This window comes from Sparus aurata, chromosome 6, assembly GCF_900880675.1.
Source record: "Sparus aurata chromosome 6, fSpaAur1.1, whole genome shotgun sequence".
Classification (NCBI taxonomy): Eukaryota; Metazoa; Chordata; class Actinopteri; order Spariformes; family Sparidae; genus Sparus; species Sparus aurata.
Genome location: NC_044192.1, coordinates 24567522 through 24587497, shown reverse-complemented (window position 1 = coordinate 24587497; position 19976 = coordinate 24567522). Strand labels below are relative to the sequence as shown.

Below are 19976 nucleotides of genomic sequence, written 5' to 3'. Positions count from 1 at the left end.
AATGTGTTTCCATTTAAAGGGCCTCTATTCATTTGGGAAAAAAAGCACACCTCCATTATATAAATGTGGCAAAAACTACATACACATCACTGATTCCAGTCGGGGAAGTGGGGCCATCCAAGCAGTACATGAATGTGTTATCAGACTTGCAAGAACAATCTCAGGTGGAAGTAACAACACTACTGATGGCTCTGTTCCATAAAGTAATGCAATGTAGTACAGCAATCAGTGGTGTTATTAGTGACACCTGTGGGTGACATTTTTAAAAAAGACTGCTGTGAAAAAGGTCTGTTCAATTATTTAAGTTTTGCTCCACATTTTTCTCCACAAGTCTGATACAATTTTTTTATCAAAACAAATAAAAAAAGAAATAGATGACAGATGAAAAAAAGGCAGAGAGCGCTTGCTGCACAGCTAACTGAGCTAACTAGCTAATGGCAGCGTCCGTTAGCAGCAGTTAGCATTTATTCTAGTGATGTGCTGCTCCCCATTTGCTTTTAGTAAGAATTTAACAGCTGGTCAATTCTTACATATTGCACCTTTTAGATAATAGACAATGACCATTGTGTTTATGTTTTATATTTGCGATTTCAGGCTGAATAAACCTGACTTGACTGTACGAGCGTGGTTAATTGACAGAAAAAGAAAAAGATACTTGGAAACACCTTTCATCAAATCCATAACAAAAGCAACTTCATTTTCATTTTATTGTGTTTAATGGAAAAGTTTATTTTCCAACAGCACAGCAGTCAACACCGACTGCATTCACACAATGTACACATTCAACCAGGATTAAGAGTCTGTGTTTTGACCCCATCTATTGACCTATGTATTCACATATTCCTTCATAATTACAGTATACAATATTGGCACGTACTGCTTAGATCATCCAGGCCTTAAAACTGATAAACAGTGTCTACACATTCACAATCTAAACTACATAATTTCCTTTTGATATTGTTAATGTACATCTGATAATATTGCACACAGAATGTTTCATTTGTCACACTGGTTCAGTTAAAGTAAACAGATGAAAACATAAAGCCACTATATGTAGAATTTAAAATGTAGGTGCCCCCTAGTGGTGGTGACATAAAAGACATTGTGTTAGACAATGAGCTGTATAATCCCCACATCTCCACCCTCACCCAGAGGGCACAGAATGAAGTATAACATAATATATTGTACATATTATATCACATTCTACATACAGTGGCTGTAAAAGCATTTCACATAAGCAAATAGTGAGATAAAAATCACATGGAATCATTATTACAAAAGCAGCATTGGAAATACAGTGAGTACAACTGTCCATTGTAGACATATGTATGTGTCTGCCTATATATTGTTTAGGTTATAGCACTCAGCAGGTTAAGTGGTCACATTAACATTAGGTCTCTTGATTAGATGGGAAAGTGTCAGGGTGGCCTTGATGTTGACCTCCACTCGTGATGAGTTCCTCAGCTGCACTCTCTCCTTCTGGCTCCCTTGTAAACAGAATACTCCTTTTCGCCCGGTCCCACCTCACCCCTGAATTCCTGCATTCCTCATAACCTGCTCATTTATTCACACATGAGCCTGCTGTCTGACAGAAGATCAATGCGTGTCCACAAAAAAATGGCCCACCGCTGATAGCTTCTGCTTCAGCCTTGATGCAGAGAATCATGTGGAGAGAGAAAGAGATGCTATTTCTGTCAGAGTGGATTTTGATGCTGCCACCTGCTAAAGCACATACAAAGTAAGGAATTGAAATCAGGACGCATGATATGCTGCTACAGTTGTTGGTTACTTTCCTCTCTACATCTAAATATGTCACAAAGAAAATCTAACGAGATGCTTTGAAGACGGATTTCACAATCTGCTCGCTCAACGGCTGTCAGAGGACGCGTCAGAGATGAACAGCTGTTTGCTCAGTGAGCTGAGTTCTATAAAGTAGCTTCCATTGTTCCATTTATACATATATTAGTAACATACAATATATATTCTAAGTATTAGCAGTCTCAACTCAACACGTACCCTTAAAGTCAAATTGTGCTAATTTTAAAGGGCAACACTGGTCAATTTTAAAGCTGCTACAAGGAACTTGTCCTCAGGCTGTGAGACTCCTCAATTTATCCTTAGCGCTTCACCATAAAAACTTTTTATGACTGATCCAACCCGGACAAGTTGGAATCAGATCTGGTGGCAGGCATCAAGAATAATTAAAGTAACTATATAGAAGATAGCCAAGCTTCCCCTAGATGTTTTTGTTTGCTTATGGGGGTCAACCTAAGGCATCAGTATAAAATTGACCGTGTCATAACCAGTTAAAAGTTCTTTGTCGAACGTTAATTTAATCCTGGAGCAAAAATTACAGGTAAGTAGTGACGATACAATATTGCTATAATGACTTTGTCATAATCAGGAGGAAGAAAAAGAAAACATAAATGGAAACACCTGCAATGTGTGGTGAAACATGTACAGCAGAGGTACATTATAGTGTTAAAATGATTATCACCAAGAAAATGAAAGCTGCTGTAAGTACTGTCATCATATAAACTAACTTCAACACCATTTTGCAGATAGCAACCCCCTGACCCCTCCTCTCCAAGTCAACACACTTGCATGCCTTTATTTGGAGCACCTCGCTTTGCATCTTTATTCTCTTCAAGCACTTTCCCTTGCTTGGAATGTTTGGTAGAATAAGTCACCAGGAGCAGTGGAATTGGTAGCTTACATTGTTCAGCCATTCAGGAGGCTCCTATTGTGGGCAATGTGATCAGGGATACAAAAAATATATATATATATTCTCTTTAACTGGATGAGCGGCAACAGGAGGGACATGGGTTACTCAATCATAACGACCACTGGAATATAGCGCTATTTAACACTAATAATAAAGCAATGCTCACAGCAGCTTTGAGCTAATTGCATGGAGGTGCTCCAATGTTCTTCAGATTCACAGTCAACCATTCAAAAAAAATGGTGCAACTACAGTTATATAATTACCATTGGTTTGCTTGGCGTCCATGTCCACAAATATTGGGTGAGGAGAATTTTTCTTTTAGCATGGATGCTGTTTTCAACTACAACTATTAGCTAGGATTAGTCATTCTGTCAGTCAAATGGTCTCAGAGATGTCAGAAAACCGTCACATGCACTGGGATGCACAACACATCTGTAAAGGCCGTGGGTCTAATGACAGTGGTGGCATTCCAAACGAGCCGATATTACGTTTCTTCAGTTAGGCAGCCAGCATATAGTAAATTGTGTGTCTCTGTCCATCCCAGAGCACCAAGCTGGTTGTGCAAACTTCCCGTTGCCTTACACTTGTTTACCAGATTCACAGACTCAGCTAAAGCCTTAGTTCCTCTTCATGACACTTTCTGTCCTTAAGGCCACAGGACTAAGCATGTAAATGTAAAACACAATACAATGCTTAACTATTTGAGAACATTCACATGAAAAAGGCCATGAGTTATAGTTCACCACCAAAAAAAACACCACAGCAGACCCTACTATTGTACCGCGTGTGCTACAGATATACACTTACTGATTCAAGTTCAACAGGTTGAACTGATGAGAAGCCCCTTTTCCCATTAGACATCATCATCATTTTGTAAGCCAGTGGAGAGATAAACAATCAGTCTTATTTAAATCAAAGTCTGATTCAGGATCTTTATCCTGTCTCCTTGCTCATTTGTCATCCTGCCCTCTTACAGTGTGTTGGATGGAGGAAATCAGTCAATTAACAAAGGAGTTCCCTCATCTCTGTCATCCCTGTGGCATCCTTTGATGCCATGAAGACCGTTTTCACCGGCAATCCCTTGAGCATGAAAAGAAAAGCCAGAGTCTTTTCCATTCTGTGAACCAGTGGAGTGAAACTCAACAGTTACACAGCAATCCTGTTAGTTGACAAAGGTCACACGTCATCATCGTCATCGTCGTTCTGCCTCAGCCTCCTCTCATGACTCTGTCCTCTCTGGCTCCCTCTTTGAGGAAGCCGACCAACAGGATCCTGACAGAGCACATACAGTTTCCAGATTTTCCGGAACGCTGTGCGGAATTTGTTGATGCGGAAAGCGTAAACGATGGGGTTGACTGCCGAGTTGCCATGGGTGAGGATGATGGCGATGTAAATGAGGAACTCTGGCTTATCGCAGGTAGGGCAAAATAGGGTGATGCAGTTGAGGATGTGAAGAGGGAGCCAGCTGACTGCAAACAGGAAGAGAACGAGGGCGAGCGACTTGGCTAGCTTCAGCTCCTTGCCGAAGTAACGGCTGGGGTCTGTGTGGCTGGCTGTCACCTACAGAGATGAAAAAAAAAATTAAAAAAAAGATTATCATCAGCATATAAATGGAGCTTTAGTCTAACTGGTTCATATTAGATCTGTTTGAATAGCAAAAGATTGTCGTTAGATTGCTGCAAATCGAACGAGATTGGTCCTACACAAGTACCCACCTTTTTGTTAAGCTGCTTGTGGATCATGTAGAAGATTTCGACATAGATGGCCAGCATGAGGAGCAGAGGGGGAAGCACCCAGCCAAAGAAGTTGAAGTAGACCATGTAGTCCATGCTGATGACCGTCTCAAACTCACACGTCACCAAGAGGTCATCGGTGACCAGGGAGCCATTGTCACGGAGACTCTGCAGGTTGTTCCAGCCCAACATGGGCGTGAGGCCCACTACGATGGACACCAGCCAACACAATAGCACGGCTGTGCCAGCTCGCCGAGGGGTCACCACCCGCTTATAGCTATAGCAACAAGGGAGAAGATAGACATATTTTGACTTTCCATTATACTTTTTTTGCAAAGTGAATAATACATTTCGATCTGCAAGTGCCTTTATTACTAATTTATATGCTTTATTGTACATGTCATTAAAAATTGATGAAAACTGTTTACACCTTAAAGGTGCAATATAAGAAACTGGCCACCTGTCGAGAGCATACTCAAAACAAATGGGACAGCCTATCAGCAGGGTAACCGCTTCTTGTTGCTAACTATAGCTGCCATTAGCTAGATAGCTGAGTTAGTTATTCATCTAGTGGTTTTGAACTGGGATCTTGAAGCACCATGGAAGTGTTGTTGTTTACACTGCTAGCACAGGGTCTTTGTCCTGGGACAGGCTGGGGCTATCTGGTTAGCACGCTAACTTCAGTAGAATCCCTGCAACACAGTACATAGACAACTTATCTTCCAAACTGTTATTTCTTGGCAGTCTGATGATAATCACTGTTTATTTTTGAATGTTTACAACTAAAATATTACATATTGCACCACTAAGTAAAAAGGAAAAAACAGGAAAATCTTTATTTCAGTCCACTGAAACATCTAAACGATTGCAAAAGTAATTGTAGTGCCGTTCCTTTTGTTGAAAAGTATCCACTGTTGCCACAGTTGACAATCACCAGATAATCGTAAATGCTGAAACATAGTGAATCAGTTTCAGGTTGTTGGGGGTTTTTTGTTTTGTTTTGTTGTCGCAGTTTGGTTAGGATTAGGCACCAAACTAATTGGTTAGGTTTTGGGAAAGATCATGTTTTGAGTTCAAACAGAGCCTTTCAACTTGCATCACAGCAATGAATGCTAGCCACAGTTATAGCCAATAACTGCACAGTAGAGAAGGATGAGTTTAAACAGTCTTGGGGAAAAAAATAATGCTAAAATGCTGAAGTCAACACAATGGCTTAATAAAGCCTTTTGTGGAGCAGTATCTAGAAAAGGCTGCTAACATTGGCTAAAACCCTTGAGCTGGTTGAGCAGTGCTAAAATGTTACATTTATCAAGGGAACACTGAATTATCTCCTTTTTACACACTTTTGCTTTAAGGCTGTTATTTTTGTGACGTTGTCGTTTTAGACAGAATTATATTATAAATTCATCCAGTTAATTTGTCCTGAAATTCCAGTTTCGTTTTTGATCTCTGTGATACATTAAACCCATTGACGTAAGATGTTTTTGGTCATCTTTCTCTGGAAATGACTCCTGCTGTTTTCTAAGAAACATATCAGATTCTAAGGAGACACAAGCTAAGACATGTATCTGCTTTCAAGAGAGAAAGAGGCAGTGGGAGTTGTTGCCTAACACAACGGTCTGCAGCTCTTTGAAGTCTTCAAAGGATGTGACCAGGCCTGTCCCCCCACACACAATCATCTGCTACTGGACAGGTCCATGAATTAGTCATTCTCATGACATGGCAAGATTATTGCGGTGGACAGAACTGTTGATTCCTCTTAATCCACCGCATACAGAGTTAGCACTCAATCAGTGATGAAATGGTTGAGTAAATCACTCTCATTTCTTCACACTCTGGCATACATGAAGTAAATTTTTCCTCTTATCCTGTCTGGACGCTGGCTAACCTTGCTAACGCTGTACAAGCACATAAACACACAATGAAATATGTGCCAGACTGACATATTTGCCCTTTTCCTCTTTGTTCTTTCCTTTCACTCTCCCTGTGAAACACACACACACACACGCACACACTCAGAAGTTAGCCACAGTGGAGCAGATACAACACAAGATGAATGAACAAGTCCTCGAGGAATGTTTGAACAGACTCGGTCTGGAGTAGGTCTTATGTGATGACAGTTTATGTGATGACAGTTTTTATCTCAACTCTGTTAAGCTGCTTGTAAAGCTAAGCTACGTGTCTGCATAACGATCGGTTGTCCCTTTGCCAAAAAAAATACCTTAGGGTTCGACTGTCCTCCATCTTTCCAGTGGAATTTAAATCCTTGTTTCCCCCACCTTGCAAATCCACTCCTTCGGGCTGCTTTATTTTTTATTTTCTTATTATCATCCTCTAATCTCACACACAACATCCTTATCATGGCAGTGTGCTTCCCCTACATCCACTATAAAAAGCAATCAGTGCTTGTTAAACTGTGTCCCTCTGGAGCACCAGAGGTGGTTTAAGTGGTAGTTTAAAGGAAAAAGGTGGAAGCCAAATCCATCCGTGAGATTAAGTCTATTTTCTCTCAAATATTGGCTATGGAGAATGCGTCTTTTGCTGTTTTCTTCGCGGGGAAGCATCTAACCCCTCTTTCTGCTGCTGGTGCAAATCCTAATGAGAATTACTGATTTAAACTCGTAAGACCTATTGTCATTACACCAAATTATGAATACAGATATTACCTTGCATTGTGACTAAGTTCCCCACTGTGTGATGAAAAGGGCTGAGCAGTCCTGCAGCACACTGATGAACAGCAATGAAGCCTATCATTTTTGAGATAATACGACACATATGTTTTGATTGCTCCTGTGTGTAGCCTCACTGCAACCTGGATGTAAGTCCTCTGAGGGGTTTGTGTACATGTTTTTGTGTGTGTGTGTTGATTGCCAGCTTGGGAAAATTATGCAATCCATCAAGCAGCCACCATGAGCCTATTGACCAGTCATGCATTCTGTGCCAGACTCATCAGGCTTATTGTTAAATGAGCCAACTTAAAGTGGAAACTTTCGCTAAAATTGCGGGCGACGCAAGGGCAGAGGACAAAAATGCCCTGTTACCATGCAACAGAAATAACAGTTTATCATCAGGTTAACTGTGAGGAAACCAGAGGAGAAGGAGAAAAGAAAGAAGAAAAGCTGAACATGTGTGACTGCCACATGCGCCTTGTGTGGGTGTGCAGATGGAGAACAGCTTCGCTCCCCACAGATGTGAAATTCAACAGCTTTAAAGGTGCCAAATGGACCTTGACCTCTGGACCTGGAGTATTCCAAATTAAATCCTACAAATAGAATAAATTTTTTTTTTTAACATCAAGCTATCTATCTATCTGTCTATCTATCTATCTATCTATCTATCTATCTATCTATCTATCTATCTATTTATCTATCTATTTTCCATATTCTCATCCACAAACTCATCCACTTAAGGCAGTCCTGATAGAATTTGACTAAGTACATTAACTCAAGTGCTGTACTTAAGTTCAGTTTAAAGGTAACTTACTTTACTTTTGTATTACATTACATTGTCTGCGTCTTCATGGTTCCAATCCGCTACATTGCAGAAGTAAATATTGTCCTTTGCACTCCGCTAAGTTTATTTCATAACTGTAGTTACTTTGCAGATTGCTGCTTCAGAGCCGGCAGAGCATTTATACATGTATAAACATCATCGGCAATCGGAGAAACAAAACACTGTAATTGAGAAAAATGCAGAATATCAGATCTTATATGATATAACTGTACAGACCAACAAGAGGTTTACCTGTAGTGCACAGAATATACAAATGTGTAATTTATTTTTGCTTGTATGCCTGATATTTAAGTCCAATTATTGTCTGATAATTACTTTTGATACTTTAGCACATTTGTTATCAGACACTTTTACTCAAGTCTCATTCTTATAGTTGACTTTCACTTTTACTGAAGTGAAATTTTAACACAGTATCTTTAACTTTGCACATGTATAAGTTTTGGGTTCTTTCTACAACACTACCTATAGGCTCCCTGAATTATTTCAAATATAATACCATCTATAAATATTGAATTAAACTGTAAGGGCAAAGTGCTTTTAAAGTCAAGTATCAGTGTTTGGGAGGATGGTTTGTTTGTTTTTTAAAAAGAAGAGGGCAGTTCATATCTGATTCTTCTTTTAAGTTCCAGCCCTTGTTGGTCACGATATGTTCAGGTTTTCAGCTCATATTTTGGATAAAATTATGTGTTGCACTAAAGTGAATGAATAAAAGATGATTTGACAAGTTTAAATCTAATGTGAATTCATATTGAAAGCTGTTAATAAACTGGCGCAGCGTTAAAAAAAAATAATGAAAAGAAACAATGATGAAATCACTGACTGGCTGTGAGATGTCAGAGCAGATGCGCGCAGCCCTTCACTGTAAACTAATTAAAATGATAAGACAACATCTGGACACTTCATATCATCTGCTCGGATCTGAAATGGACATCCCTGCATGACCGTCCCCGGTGCCTGCCCTTGGACCAGGCAGCGGTCCAGACACAAAGGCTTCTCGCACATGACACAAGGTATGGACAGCTGGAAGAATTCACCTTTCTGCCTACCTCATGGGTATCTTGACTCTCAGATAGCGGTCGATGGCGATGGCCAGCAGCGCCAGGATTGAACTTTGAGTGAGGACGAGCACCGTGCAGGCGACCAACAAGCAGCTGTAAAAGTGCGTCTGGAGTCCGATGCTGATGGTTATGGCGAGGGGAATGACGAGCGCCCCGACCGCAATGTCAGCCAAGGCCAGGGAGACGATGAAACAAAACGTGGTGTCTCTCAAAGAGCGGTTAATACGCACAGCCCAGACCACCATCACGTTCCCGATGACCGACGACACGGCGATCACCACCTCCATCCCGATGTAGAGGGCTTTAGAGGCTGGCAGACCCGAAGTCATGTTCAAGGATGCTGGAGGAGTGTGCGCTCAGCGGAGAAAACGGCTCCACAACACGTCGAGGGAGTTCCCTGTTGGAGTTTGTTGGCACCGACTGAGACAGCCAGGTTTGGGGTTCGCATGTTTTATGTCCCCACAGAGGTAGAGGTAGTGTCTGATGCTCTGTATTATTTTAGGATCTCCTCCAGGACATCGAGCTGCGCGCCAGACGCTTGACTCGGTCTCCATACGGTCCCGAGGCGGTGGTTCCGAGAATGAAGTGGCCCCTGCAGTTTCGCGCTGGCAGAGGGACAGGACCGACCGGAGTACTGAATGAGTCACGAGCAGGTTCCCAAAGCGCGTCAGGCATGTGTCAAAGGTCGGCAAAATAAATAGAGTTAATCCCAAATAGTGTCGTTTCCTGCTCAGTCTGACTCATTTTTGATAATTGCGCCATCAGCCAATCCAGAAGGATCTCTCCTCTTTATTCGGACGCGATTTAATTGGCTCAAGATACGCAAATGTTTAGGTTCCTCTGGGTAATTGTTTCTCACGAAATAATCCAAATTTAGACATGCTGACATTCAAGTTCAGATTATTACAAAAAACAACAACAACAAAAAAAAACCTTATTTTCTTTCTGCAAAGTCACATGTGTGACTGAAAGCTCGCCCTCTGTGGGAGTGGACACACTGATGCCTGAGGAGAACATCATTCATTCTCATGACAGGTGCATATTGTCCAAGTAATGCAAATCACAGACGTTTACACATGATTTCATCATTTAGCCTCCCTATTTAACTCAGTCACGCCAGTATAAATGTTGGCTATGTGCTTTCTGCAAACCACGGATATGTTTCAACATTAAGTTTCTTCAGGTTTGAACATCTGTTTTAACGCTGTGCACGATCTGGTCAGGTTTATGCACCAAAACCCATTGGTTAGGATTAGGAAAAGATCATGCCTGGGCTTAAAATACCTGTTTCGGTCGCCGCAAACATGGCTAGAAATCTCCAGACTTCTCGTCAAAAATATTAAATTTCTCATCTAGCAGACACTTTTGTCAAAAGCGACATACAGTAATTCACACGTACATTCGTACACTGATGGCGCTGGCTGCCATGCAAGGTGCTGACCAGCCCACCAGGAGCAGTTTGGGGTTCAGTATCTTGCTGACACTTTGACATGCAGACCATGGGAATCGAACCAGCGACCTTTGGACCTTCTGATAACAAGACGCTGGCTCTACCCCTGAGCCACAGCCACCCCACATATTTGTTCTTTTGCACAGCACATGTTGAAACACAGCCTCGAACTGTGGTCACTGGCTCGGGCGCCTTTTTGCCTGGACGTGAAAGTCAGGTCATAAACATGTGATGAGAATGTGATAACAAACATCTTGTAGAAATGTCAATATCCTACGTCGTCTACGACACGTACAAATGTGAACGTATCAGTGATTTGCAGAAAATGTTATCTTGGCAACCGGGCTGAAAGCTGAATTGAAAAGAGTGTGAAAAGCACAAGACTTTGAAGCTTTGACACTAAGAAAGAAGCTGGGCCGAGACAAATGGCCGAATGCTTTGTGTTGGAGGGAGACAAGACAACAATACTGGACAACGTTGTCCCGGTATCAGTGGCAAACAGCAGGACTCAGCAGCACGACAGACGCATTCAAACTGACCTATCTAGATGCAAATGAGACAAATAAACAAGTTGCGTGAAAGCATGTGATGCATACACGTTCTGTTTACACAGACATGTCTTGATCCACAGTGTACTGAATTTTGAACAGACACACTTGGGACAAAGTTTTTCGTCTCCTCCAGTCAGGGAAGAGATCAACACTGTGACAACCTGTTCAGTGACAGAAAATGATCAGTGTGAGGCCTCTTTCTCTCACCTTGGCTACAGTGAAGGTCTTTCCCCTGAGAATGATTTATCTCGGCCTCTGTCCTCAATCCTTCACGTGTCTGTAACTCCGCCCTGACTTTCATCATCATTTCCATCGCTGCGCATGAGAACTCAACTCACTCTGCCACGTCTACTCAGAAATTCTTGCCGGGTTTTTAGCCACGGCTTGCTGATAAATAAATGCTACAATTCATCTGTAGAGAATTCATTAATAACAAGGAGGTGCCTGACATATTTTGGCTGTATGCTGTAAGAGTGTGCAATTTGTCAAAAGCCCTCCCACGTTTTGGAATCAAAAGGGCAAGACGTTGGCTCTATCAGTGGTTAGATTATCGGCACATTGTCTGCTACCTTTATCTATCACATTGTTTTTTTAAAACTAAATTTTCAGTGTTGGTTTCAGGAGAAAAAAACAGATGTTTCACATTTCGATTGAATGTTCATATGTGTGTGGACAATAATAAAGGTGTTTTAACTTTTGTACCTTAATGAACTAATGTGTCTTGATTTTTTTAAGGGTGAATCCATTAACTTTGACTCCCATATTTGCTTTCGGCTGAAGCTCAGTACTGTGTAACAATAGTAAGGCTGACAGACTGACTAAGAACAAATGGTCAAAATCGATACAGCAGAACCAGAGATCAGTTTTACTCCACTTATTCTTCTTCCTTTGAGTGTCCAGGCATGCTGCCACACTACACTGAATACATGATATGATTATAAATGGCGGTAATGGCAGCTCTGTGATTCTGGTGTTGTGTGTCATGGCCAAAGTTGAGTAACCTTGACTTTGTTCACAGGATGCACTCATCAGACAGATCCATACTTGAAAGTGTTCAGATGATGACAGCTAATGATCCTGTTTGGGATCCTGATCATGTTTGCTGTTTGCTGACTGAGTGCTTCTACATATTTTATAGAAAATGCAATCAGAATCATTTTCAAAATATGAATCAGTTGATCAGAGCACCCGTCCTATGTACAGAGGCTGCATCATCGCAGCAGCGGTCGGGATCTTTGCCGACCTGCGGTCAGCTGCTGCATCTCTCTTATCTCACCTCCTGTCATGTGTCTCAAGCTGTCTTAACGAATAGAGCCATAAAAGGCAAAAAAAGACAATTATGAAAATAAAAAACAAAAATTTGAATCAGAGCTGATGATTACATCTGAGCATTTCCTTGTAAAGGGGGATTATCTGCAGCTTTTGGGAGGTCTCTATCACTATGACTGTTCTTCATTGCTGAGGTTTTCTATGTGGAGCAGATTGACTCAAAACATCTGCCTGATCATGTGAACTCCAGAAGTTCAACTCTGTTGTCCTTTTATCTTTCTGTAAAATAATATTTTGTCTCCCCCGACCCTCCATCTGAAGATGAGTGCATGTGACTGCCTGCGCATCTGTACAAATGGAAGGACGGTCTAGACTCGAAAGCCTTGAAAAGTTCTTATCTTTGCTGGAACAACCTAATATTTATGATACATGGCCATGATTTTTATGTGATTCATACAGCCTGCTGACCTTCTGCAGTCCATCCTGGCAGAGATATTATGGAAAGTCTCTTCTAAGTTACAATGTTTCACTCAGTGATACAAGACTATATTTATTGGAAGAGTCATTAAATAAATTCCAAGTATTTATTTTCGCCAGCAACCCACTCTCTTCTCAATGTGTACGTGAACAAGGGGTCTCATCAGGGATTTAACCTTCACCACAGAAACAGAGGTCTGTATGATGGATTCTGCAAGTCATGCTGCAACCGGGAATTTGCTATTTCTATCTGAATTATACCATTGCTGTTTCCATGCAGTCCTCCACCTCCTTTACAATGGCAAAGCTAGGAGTGTCAGACGGTCTCTGGAAGTTGCTCTCGAGGCAGATCGAGGTGAGGATGGTTTAGCTGCACACTGTCAGCTCTGGTCTTTGTTCTTACCACTGCAAGAAACCTGCATGAGAGCCCAGGCTGGATGGGGTTTGTGACATAAAACCACTGAGGGACTAAATCTGTTCTCCTGTCACACATCTGACTCGAGAAGATGACCCTGGATTTGGAGCGAATCTCCGTAAATATTTGCTCCATCTGTCACTTCACTTCAGTCTGAGCCCATGCGTGTTCATGGTGTGTGACGAATTCATCAATGCATGACATTACATCATTTTGCTGTAAATTAAGTCGCCACCTTCACGAAGCAGGTGATGAGCTGTATTTTGAAATTGATGAGTTCTGGTGATAAGCCTGGTAGATTTTGTTTTGTATAGCATTACTCTACCAGGCTGTTACAGTCTCTGATCCCTCTGCTCAATATTTACTCACTCCCTATGTCGGATCCACGACTGACATCACATCCTTTTACAGTGCAGGGCGGTTTAATTGCACCAAGGACGAACATGATCTTAAGGCAAATATGGAGGCCCAGTAGGGCCATAAACAGTGAAAGGAGAGATTATTACTTCACTGTGCCGAAGCCTCAAAATATACCTCATTTACATCTGTAATCTGTAACAGCTTTTCAACTCATTAACTTCACTCCACATTTTGCAGTCCAACAGCTGTTTCACAGACACTGTACTCGTCCAAGGAGACAGAAACCATGGTGGAAATGAAAGAATCATTATTTGAGTCTTAGACTTTCTTTTATTGTCATTCAAATGTCACTTTACAGTGCAATGGGAACGAAATGTCGTTGCAGATAGACTCAGTATAGTGCAGGATGAAAAAAACAGCAGCATGTATTTACATAAAAATAAATGATTTAAAAATGTAAACATAAATACTATATAAAATATACAGTTTCAGACAAAAGTCATGTCCATGTGTGTTTACAGTATGTGTGCATCCGTGGTAGAAAGTATCCAAGTACATTTCCTCAAGTACAGTAGGTAAATTGAATTTTGAGGAACTTGTGCTTCACATTTTTTTCCATTCCATTTTTACTTTCTGCTTTAACTCCACCAAACTTCATAGGGAAACATCATATTTTTTAATTCTATTACATGTATTTGTTAGCCTAAGTTTGAAGTGACTTCAAGATTAAAGAGATTAAATAACAACAAACAATAAAGACCAAACTTAAAGATTCAATATTATAAAATAAGCTTGAACTTTATTTTTCCCAAAGGAAAGAAGGGGGAGATGAAACCAGTTTGCATAAAAGCACCATCTAGTTGGAGTCTTGTCAAGTTTCAGATGTCTATGAGTTGTTAGGCATTGCACAAGAAAGAGATTTTCATCTGACAGATTTACTGAATCAGTCAATAATGTCCTTCATTATGAGTTGCTTCATCCAGCAGAGGAGGAGCAGGAGCTGCTCTACCGGTTGTTTCTCTATGTTTCTTTACCAGAACTTACAAATAAGTGAACACATCTACGCGAACAAGTAGAAAAATGTGATTGTTTTCTTCACCTGTTTCCTGTGCACCACACATTGAAAAATATTTGATCTGGGAGTATTTTTTCTCCCTCTTTCAAAGAAATGAAACTTCACAGGCCTGTTGAATGATTCCCTGCTTGTATTGAGGTCCATTGTGTTGAATCTGTGCGGTGGCTGTTGAAGCGTGATAATTTAGGGAGAGAACGTGCAGCTCCTCATCAACCCTCTCCAGCCCCGTAAATGGAGGGAATTGTTCAGATACTTTACTGCTGGCGTGAGCCTCGTATCACAAGCTTTGCTGACCTGCACCATTCATCAGATGATGTGCTGAAGTTGAAATATTTGCAAAACGTCCAGTAACTAAAATTGATTCATCAAGATGCAATACTGAAGATTTCAAGCAGTTTTCACTTCTCTTGACTTCAGTCTTAATTACATTTTTAAGATTCTGTGCGGGGTGCGACAAAGAACAAACACTTTAAAATAATGCTTTCCGCCCTATAAGGAAAGAAATCATTTCAAAATATGGAAATTAGAGCAGCTAACAAACAGTGAATGTGAAAGACAAAATAGGTTGAACAATAAAATGACATGACACAACCAAATGAGCAAAAAGTGGTCCAAGATACATCAAAAAGACGTGTTCTCGGTACATCCAGAAGACGTCCTCAGATTAGCCAGAATGAAAGTTTTTATTACGTCTTTTCTAGACGTTGGATAGACATTTTATTTTGGATGTTATATGGACGTCATTAGAAGACTTTGTCAAGACATAATTATTGAACATCCAGAAGACGTCATTCAAGGAGCCAGAATGAAGGTTATTAATATACCAGTCCATCGCAGGGCCCTTACTGATGGCAGAGGCCGCCACATAATATGCCAACTGCACATCAGGAGCAATTTTTGGGTTCAGTATCTTGCTCATACTTCCACATGTAGCTCAGTTCCGCCCCAGTGCAATGCAACATACTACATGGATTTCCCATGACAGATGATTTTAGACATGACAAGCAGTGCTCTTTTTTTTTTTATTATAGCTGAAACAAACAATCAAGGACAACAGAATGGCATCCCCCACTCTTACGAACACATTCTCTCTCTCTCTCACACACACACACACACACACACACACACACACACACACACACTACTTATACCCCCCATGATCACTCATGGCTATCAGTTAAGCCACTTTAGGAAACTAAGCATTTTGTGGCTCTAGAGCTGGAAAAAACCTGTTTGGCAGCTGGTTTGTAATCAAATGCGTGATAATATTTCTTCACATTTCACTCTGAGAAAGTGTGGCTGCCAGGAAGACAGGGAGACACCCAATTTTCCTTTGAGTCGATTGTTACTGGAAAATTAGGCTTTTTGACCAAGTATGTATACTATATTTAGACATTTATACTCTAGTGGTTTAAATAAAATAATCAAAGAAATTACTCATACTGTTGGGAAAGAGCAAATGTCTTCATGGTTATGCCCCTCCTTTATTTGATTAATACACATTTTTTGGTTGTCCTTTTTTTTCAGCATGTTGTTGAGGTCAAACTGTATAAGGACACGTCATGTTCACCTGAGAGGGACATCATAAAGTCTCACCCAGGCCAACCATGGCCCATTAACGCATAAGACAAGTAAAGCCTGTTCCTATGTTTATACTGTCACATAATTACAGGAGTAGGAGGATTAAAGGAGACCATCAGCTCACACACTCACTGATTGTCCCATTGGTTTACTCATTAAGAAACCCCCTTTTCTGCTTCATAATTTACCCAGAATGCATGTGTGTGTGCGGTGTGTGTGGTGTGTGTCTATGTGTGTGTGTGTGTGTGTGTGTTTGTGTTTGTCACTATTATATTTATTTACATGGGAACAAGTTGCAAATGACATAAAACTACAGCTTCTGATCACAATCACATGAAATACGTACATTTTGTTATTCAGTCTTAGAAAAGTAATCATAATACAAATTAAAAGTTTGGGAATCTTTCATGTTCACCGTGATCATCATGATCATCATCAGCTTATCACATGCTGATGCAACAGCTGACAGGACAATTTCATCAACTAATTCTGGCTGTGATATGGACGTCCAGATATTGGTGTAGCAGAACGTCTATTTGCAGCCCAGAACCGGGTCAGGCTGGACTATAATCGCAATGTCATTTATCAACATATTCTGGCTGTGATATGGACATCCAGATCAACCGATGTGATATCAACTTGTCTTGGACGTCCATAGACGTTTCTTGCTCAGTGGGAAATGACAAAACATTTTAAAATTAATACATGGTCATTGCAATCCGATTGCAAAAAGGAATGTTTAAATCAGAAAACTAATCATCAAAATAACCAAGGCATCATACATCTGACATCACATACTTCCAATAACACAACGGAACAGTCTCTTTCAAACTTTAGACGTTCCATTAAATATATTTAACCTCTATGTACAAATTTTTAAAAAATACATCACTGGATATATTTTTTTATATTCTTTCAAAAAGTCTCTCCAAAGCCATAAATAATACTTTCAGTAGGCCCCATGAGCCGATGAGGAAACTGATCTTGGATTGCAAATTAAGTTAATCTAACTAATTACTATTTCCATCGTTACAACACCATTACCGTTACCGACTATTAAATGTGGTGCATTACAAACTGAAGCTGCTCATTGAAGCTGTTGTCATCCGACTCGGTTCTCAGCCACCGGAGCTGCAGAGCTGTTTTACTTTATTATTTTTTTAGCTTGGTGAGGGAGGAGAGAGGGGCGGGACAACCACATAAGTGGTGATGATTGGCTCTCTAACGTTGAGTGAGAGTTCGTAAGCCAATCAGTGGCAATGTTCGGTTTACACACAAACCACACACGCACACAGCAGCCTCGCACACACAAACTAGCAGAGGTGAGCTGCAGCTATGGCGAGTCCGGAGGGAAAGTTAACATTTTCAAAGTGGAAGTACAGACACTACTTTAATCTCCTTTGTCCACGTCCGTTGTGAGTAACTCTGATCTAATGAATCATCTCTCAAAGGCACACGCTTCTACAAAACTAATGCTGGCCAAAAACTCAGTTGCTGATGCTGTTGATGATGACAGCAGGCCAGGTGTGGCTAAGGTGTGCTCCACTAACAGTTTCACAAAAACTTGTGACACAGTGCGTTTACATGACACTCAAGAAAACCGAATTACTGGGTTAGTCTGACTATGATCGGATTTTTAACATGCATGTATACACCTTAGTCTGACTAAAATCGGACCGGATTGGATTTCTCATAGTCGAATTAGGCCTGTAGCTTTACAGGGGCACAGCCCCCCCCCGGTCAGTCTTGCGTCTGACCAGTGTCCTCCTCAACAGATATATCTGTTTCTATGGAATCTGTTCCCTCAGTGTGATGAAGTGATGGTCCCTCATGTCTTTTGCCTCACTCTCGTCTGTCTCTCTCCTCAACTTCCTCACTCTGACTTGACTGCCCATCTGCATCTTCTCCTGCTTTCACCTGCCACAGGAGCTGTCAACTACTCCATTCTGTGATCATAAACTGTCTGTGATGAAAAATAGACTCAATGTGAAATTTCATCTGGAATTTTTCAGGGGGGCACAGCGCATGTTTACCGGGGCACGTGCCCCGGTAAAAAGTGTCTGGCAACGCCCCTGACCCAGATTATTCGTTTGATAGTCGCATTACTCTTGCATGTATACGTTGCATCAGATCGGATCAGATTTTGCGTTCTGCGCAGGCACGAGATTTTTTCCTCGGGGCCATGAGCCAGAAGTAGACAGACGACGGCGGCGGCGTCTTTCCTCCGAAATCACCGCAAGAAAGAGTGCCATTGTGCACCTAGTTTGTGTAATTATCCTGTACACCATATACGAAATGTACAAAGATGTAGCTCCGTCTCGCTCTTCGTACGCCATCTTTCTTGAATGCCGAGGCAGCTGGTGACGTAAAGAGGTCAACCGGAGGTGGCTCTGTTACCACTAGTTGAAATGGGTACAGCACCACCTAGCGTACCGGGGTATGACATGCTTCGGTCCAATAACCCGATTTTCTCACCGGCATGTATACTCGGACAATTGCAGTTGTCTGGTTGAGTAGCATAGTCGAACTATGGCTGTAATCCGACTAAGCTGTGCATGTAAACGCACTGACAGACTGAACTGAATGCAATGATAGACAGGTATGTTGTTGGGAACTTGCTCCCGTTATCAACAGCTGACTCAGACTCCTTCAGAGCACTCATTGGCAAAATATCGGGGAGAGCAGGTGCCGGTCCGCCATGCAGAAAGACATTTTCTAAATACATATGTAGATGCCGAGTACGCTAAAATGAATGCCGAGCTCAAAAGGGGGAAGAAATAACGCAATAGTTACTTTTCCTGGTAACTAATTACTTTTAAAGTGGAGTAATTCCGTTACTAACTCAGTTACTTTTTGGGAGAAGTAACTAGTAACTATAACTAATTACTTTTTTAAAAGTAACGTGCCCAACACTTGCAGAAGAATGGAGGTGATTCTGCCGTCTAACTTTACAACGCTGTACTTGTCTCATTTTAACTATCATCAGTGAAGGAAATTAGGATAATGAGGTTACAGCTTTTTGTCTGCAACACTCACATTCAAATTGGCGTATTCTGCTTTTTTGTGTCTTTACTGATGTATCTGCTTCTCCGACAGCTTACAACAATACTGAAGTTTATTCAGTCCCACTACAAACCTCGTTAGAAAGACACGGCTGTGGGTAAGTGAGGACCGGTGTGTCATTATATATAAAATTCACATAACTGATCACTTCTGTAGAATTCTGAGGAAGCCGGTTGCATGTTTTGCAGAGCATGAGTGATTATTGTAAAGTACCTCACCAAACAACTATTTCCTGTGTTTACAACGGTCCTTCATAACTTTGTCCTCTTGTGTAAAACTACAGATTAATTTGATTCATCCATGGTCGTCACTGTTCCCATGAAACTGAATCACCATCTGTCCCCTGTCTGTCCCGAGGAGAAAATGTCCATGAAGCCGATTTACCGGAATCTCCTAAAACCCCCTGATGCCTATTTGTACAGATGATTCCTGTATTCAACACAACTATTAGCATACCAATGTACAAGATGCTTCAAGCATGCTCGGTGTCTCAGCTGTGCCATCGTGTTTGCAATACGTGTCCTTTTTTTTTCATGTGAATTGTATTTTATACTAGCCTCAAAACTCAAACTCTTAATGATCAAACCAAACAATTTTTCAGGATGACACATTTTATCTAAATGTTGATGACCTGAAAGTACAAGCTGAATGTTTGTATGGGGCTATATGTTTAAATATGTGTGCTTCTATGATACGGTGCAATTGC

At 41.0% G+C, this 19976-nt stretch overlaps 1 protein-coding gene across 1 annotated transcript; it reads right to left on the bottom strand.

The window, feature by feature from the left end:
* Nucleotides 1–697: 697 nt before the first annotated feature.
* On the bottom strand, nt 698–9995 carry LOC115582552 (adenosine receptor A1-like). Its single transcript, XM_030418560.1, has 3 exons — nt 9018–9995; nt 4441–4735; nt 698–4285 (listed from the first exon to the last, which is right to left on the bottom strand). The coding sequence occupies exons 1-3, from the start codon at nt 9356–9358 to the stop codon at nt 3902–3904; spliced, it is 1020 nt and encodes a 339-aa protein (XP_030274420.1). The 5' UTR covers nt 9359–9995; the 3' UTR covers nt 698–3901.
* Nucleotides 9996–19976: the final 9981 nt, after the last annotated feature.

What these genes read in the sequence shown, in the direction of transcription:
- LOC115582552 (XM_030418560.1), bottom strand. Translation starts at nt 9,358, where the DNA reads ATGACTTCGGGTCTGCCAGCCTCTAAAGCCCTCTACATCGGGATGGAG. An exon ending in AGAGTCAAGATACCCATGAG is followed by an intron (nt 4,736 to 9,017) that starts GTAGGCAGAAAG and finishes TTGTTGCTATAG; the next exon opens with CTATAAGCGGGTGGTGACCC. An exon ending in ACAAGCAGCTTAACAAAAAG is followed by an intron (nt 4,286 to 4,440) that starts GTGGGTACTTGT and finishes TCATCTCTGTAG; the next exon opens with GTGACAGCCAGCCACACAGA.